Source organism: Limulus polyphemus, unplaced genomic scaffold, assembly GCF_000517525.1.
Source record: "Limulus polyphemus unplaced genomic scaffold, Limulus_polyphemus-2.1.2 Scaffold4126, whole genome shotgun sequence".
Classification (NCBI taxonomy): Eukaryota; Metazoa; Arthropoda; class Merostomata; order Xiphosura; family Limulidae; genus Limulus; species Limulus polyphemus.
The window spans coordinates 88,575-92,728 of record NW_013669736.1 but is presented as its reverse complement, the minus strand read 5'-3'; the positions used below and the strand labels follow the sequence as shown (position 1 = coordinate 92,728).

The following is a 4,154-nucleotide window of genomic DNA, read 5'->3' as shown; positions in this document are numbered from 1 at the left end:
AATTTTAATATTATACATTATTTGATTTCTTAATTTAAAAGTAAATATAAAAAAAAACACCTAAACATCAATTTTTATGTGTCATGTGGTATGTTCAATGCATCACTGGTTCAAATTAGATGTTTGTGCTCTCAAAATACAAAGTCTATAGTTTTGTACAAATTAGGAACTCAAGTTACCAATATTTACAAGGTAGAATATAAAATAAGAACCTCCTATCTTTTCTGTTTGCTGAGATATCGCTTATGTACTGAATCAAACACATTGGCCCAACTCACCTCTTTCTGTTTTTGGAAACGCTCCCATGTTGCAACTGCCCTCTGTCTGTTTTTTTATGATAAACATTAATAGATGTGGTTATTGTTGATTGCCATCATGTTCAATATTTGACAACACTCAGCACTTGTCATTTTTAAATTACTCTGATGGTGTTTCTAATTAAATTTTATTATTTTATTGCCTTTTGGATTGTGATTTTTAAAATTCCCACCATAAAAAGTTTCAAAATATGTGGTAACATAAAGCAAATATTACACTATTCAAGTTACATAAAGCTTGTGCTACTCATGAGCTGTTATTGCTAGCGAGTGTACCTCATAGAAAAATTTTATTATTATTATTATCACTATTTTTATTTATATTACCTAATTTAACCTTATCTAGTCTAAAGTTTTCTAATTTTTACATTTTAAGTCACTTTTATAATAATAAGTAAAGAATAGTTAAGAAAAACAAGAAATATAGCACTTACCTGTGTAACTTTTTTTGTTGTTGTTGTCGACTGTCCTTCTATGTTAGCCCTTATACTTTCACCAGTGCTACTAGTCCACAAAATAATATATTCTTTAAGTAAATAATGTATGGAAGGACACAAAATAATATCTTGTCAACAGCTGAGAAAGTTGGGTATCTGTTAGAATTTAATAGGAGGTAGCCACAAAAGAAGCCACTTGAAAGGATGATGTTTTCACATACTCTTTGAAGAACATTACTGTGACAGATACACTGTGTATAAATATTGCATCAGTCAGTGAGTAAAACATCATTATATTCGGTTTTGATCACATGTGAAATTTATTGTCAAATGTTCTTATAAAGACAATAAAATAGAAAATATTCAAGAAATGAATAATTATTAATAGTTTGGATGTACAATATGCAAAGAAACATCACACATAACATTACAATTCAATATTGAAATATTTTACAGTTAATTAATGAACTGGTTGGTCCCTAGTAAGACCGCCTTTGTTCAGACCCAAAGGTGGCTTAATAGGGAGAATCTAATGTACTTGACAGCAAATTCCTGATCATTTGATAATATATTGTTATGACATTGGTTGAAATGATTCTCCTATTTTCTGTGAAAGTTTCATGGATGATGAGAAAAGTTAGGTAAAAACTTTATCTATGTACAAGGTTTTACTTTCATATTTTAAGCTACTGTCATCTTAGACAACTGATGTAGTGTTTTTACTGGTGCAGTGAATTATAATTTTTAGTTTTAAAGAGCTGCAAGTTTTATTTGTTAGTCTGAGAAATTAACAACAAACACAGCAGAACATGGCATTTTTTTCACGGTCATTTTCAAGCCAGGAGAAATATTTATTTTACTTCTCTCTATTTTTTTTTGTTTTTATCAGTGTCCTTGTTTATTTTCTTGGTTACTTCTTGTTAATGGGTGTTTTTTGATAGAAGAACTCAATGAAAAGTGGGATTTTTTGTTGTTGCTTTTTTTTCCTTTAGCCTTTTAGGTCACTGACTCATTTTACCAGGTTAATGAAAAGGCGGTATGAATATATTTACATGATAGCGCATGGTGTGCACAGATACTCTCATCATCATCGTTTTAACTTTTGTTTATTGGCACCAGTTATTATAAATACTGCTTTTAAACTAATAAAGTACAAAATACCATTACATAACGTTTTGGGGCAAATATAGTCAAAAAGAAATAAGTTCCAACAATCAAAACTAGCACAATTATAACCTAAATGTAAGATACTCTTTTTGGAACACACAACTTATTAAGTTATTATTATTTGCTAAAAAAAACGTATATAGATGTAAATCATTTAGCAAGAAATTATGTTTCATTGAATCATTAAAATGGTGAGGATAATAGTATCTGTGTAGACTGCTTGCTATAGTGTAAATATATTTGTAGACCGCATGCTATAGTAGCACCCAGTTGTATGTATAACTATATACTGTGTACTTCTAGTTCAGAGAAGTAACTGGCCTAGTTGGGCTTGTAGTCCTATGTTGCTACAGGGAAAACTACAATTTCTACCAGCTCCAAGTCTGTGGGACATGGTGAATATTGAATCTTGATGTTATCCATACATCTGTTGGATACTTGGGTAATTGGAGGGTTAAATACTTATTGCCTTGTGTGTATATAAAACTATTCCTTCACAAAATTAACAGACATAAGTATCTGGTTGAATCAGGCTGCCAAAGGTTTTAGAGATTCTCAGGGTCACCCTATCTCCAATTCTCATGTTTTGGGTTTATTCCATCGACTGTGCAAGCTGTTGTTCTACAGAATCAAACCTGTGTTTGTGTTTGATGGAAGAGCACCTCAGCTAAAGAAGCAAACATTGGTAAGAACCTTAGTATAACAAATAGAAGTTTCTTTTTGAACTATCAGATTGTTCATCATAAATCAGATAATTCTTTGCCATTTAATTATCCAGTTTTTAGTGTTGAAAAAAAGTCATAAACTGCCTTTTATATGATTGTAAAAAATAAAAACTTCCCTGGTTCTTTTAAGCTTTATAGTTAATATTAAAACAAAACTTGAAACATAACCTTATATGTCTGAGCACATAGACTGTAGAAAACTACATGTTTCTACTGAAACTGATGATCAAAGGTCTTTGCACCAACAGTGCTTACATTAACACACTTTTTATGTACAAATTTTAGTATAATGGATAGAAGAAGTTGCTTTATAAAATTCTAGTGCATTCTGTGGATACAAACCAAAATTACCTTCATGCTGCTTTTATAATCCTATTTACTGCCATGTGGTTTTCAATGAAATTGAGATAATTTGTCTGTATTATGCTTACATTTAACACGACATATTGTTTTTAGTGGTGTTGTGTGTTAAAATGTTTCCTAGTGTAAAAATTGGCTTGGATGCAGTGCTGTCTGTCTTCAAAATTGTGTACTAACCAATGAGGAGGAGCTCTTGATGGGAAAAGCAAGGAAAATATCATGGGGCAGACAAAATGTAATATGTTAAAATGCTACTACAGTTAGTGAATAATAAACAAGAAAATTAAAAATTCTAATGTTTTGTATAAAAATTTGAAGGGAAATTTTTTCTAAGTGGTTGGGTCTCTAGGAATCAAAGAAATTCAAATGCTTGTGCAAACTCTGATCAGAGCCCCTAGATAAAAACATTATATTTTGTATTAGTTGTGCATCAGTAGTGATGATCATATTTGTTGCCACTTTGTTCTCTGCAATTATAATGTCCATATTCTGTTTTTATTTTTGTAGAAGTAAATGACAATGGTAATAAAATTGTCACCAACGTTATGTGACATGTTAAAGTTAAGTGTCATAATATTTGTGAGTTTGGTGGAAAAAGTATGTTTTTTACAAAATAAATTAACTATAGATGGTTATTTCAGTTTTTTAAATTCATGTTAACATTTGTAGATATAACTGATGTTGATAAATAATTTATATGCTTGTCCTGACTTAGTTGCTTCTACTGACAACTAACAATAATAACATTGTTGTAGGCAGCTCGGCAACAGAGGCGAGAAGCAGCTTTGCATACAGGAGAAAAAATTGGGCATAAGATGCTGACAGCTATTCTTCACAGTCATTTGATTCAGAGCAAAGGAGAGAAACATCAGAATGTGCAAAAATCAGAAAAATTTTCATCTAAAACCAATTCAAGAGATGAAGATTTGTTCAGACTGCCTCCTCTTTCTGAAAAACCTAATGAACAGTATGAGCAACTCCCATTTTCTTTATTTTTCAATATACCCTTTCACCAGTGGTGGGATTCAAATATTTTAACAACAGGTTCTCTCACTAGCAGCATGTAAAAATATTAGATATTAAAAAAAGGAGGGGCCAGAAAGCCCCCCCCCCCCCATATCACTGAGAAAATAAAAATAGGCCGTCAT

The 4,154-nt window shown here is 31.1% G+C and overlaps 1 protein-coding gene across 3 annotated transcripts in view; it reads left to right on the top strand.

Moving 5' to 3' along the window:
• LOC106470630 (DNA repair protein complementing XP-G cells homolog) overlaps window positions 1–4,154 on the top strand; it is a 33,402-nt gene that overhangs the window by 5,304 nt on the left and 23,944 nt on the right. For 2 of the 3 annotated variants that reach the window (XM_013931194.2, XM_022399258.1), the window contains exons 3-4: window positions 2,431–2,606; window positions 3,762–3,973. In XM_013931194.2, coding sequence (XP_013786648.1) covers window positions 2,431–2,606; window positions 3,762–3,973 — 388 coding nt within the window. Of the gene's footprint in view, window positions 1–2,430; window positions 2,607–3,761; window positions 3,974–4,154 lie in introns of those variants that run through there. The other variant, XM_022399259.1, reaches the window with a different exon arrangement.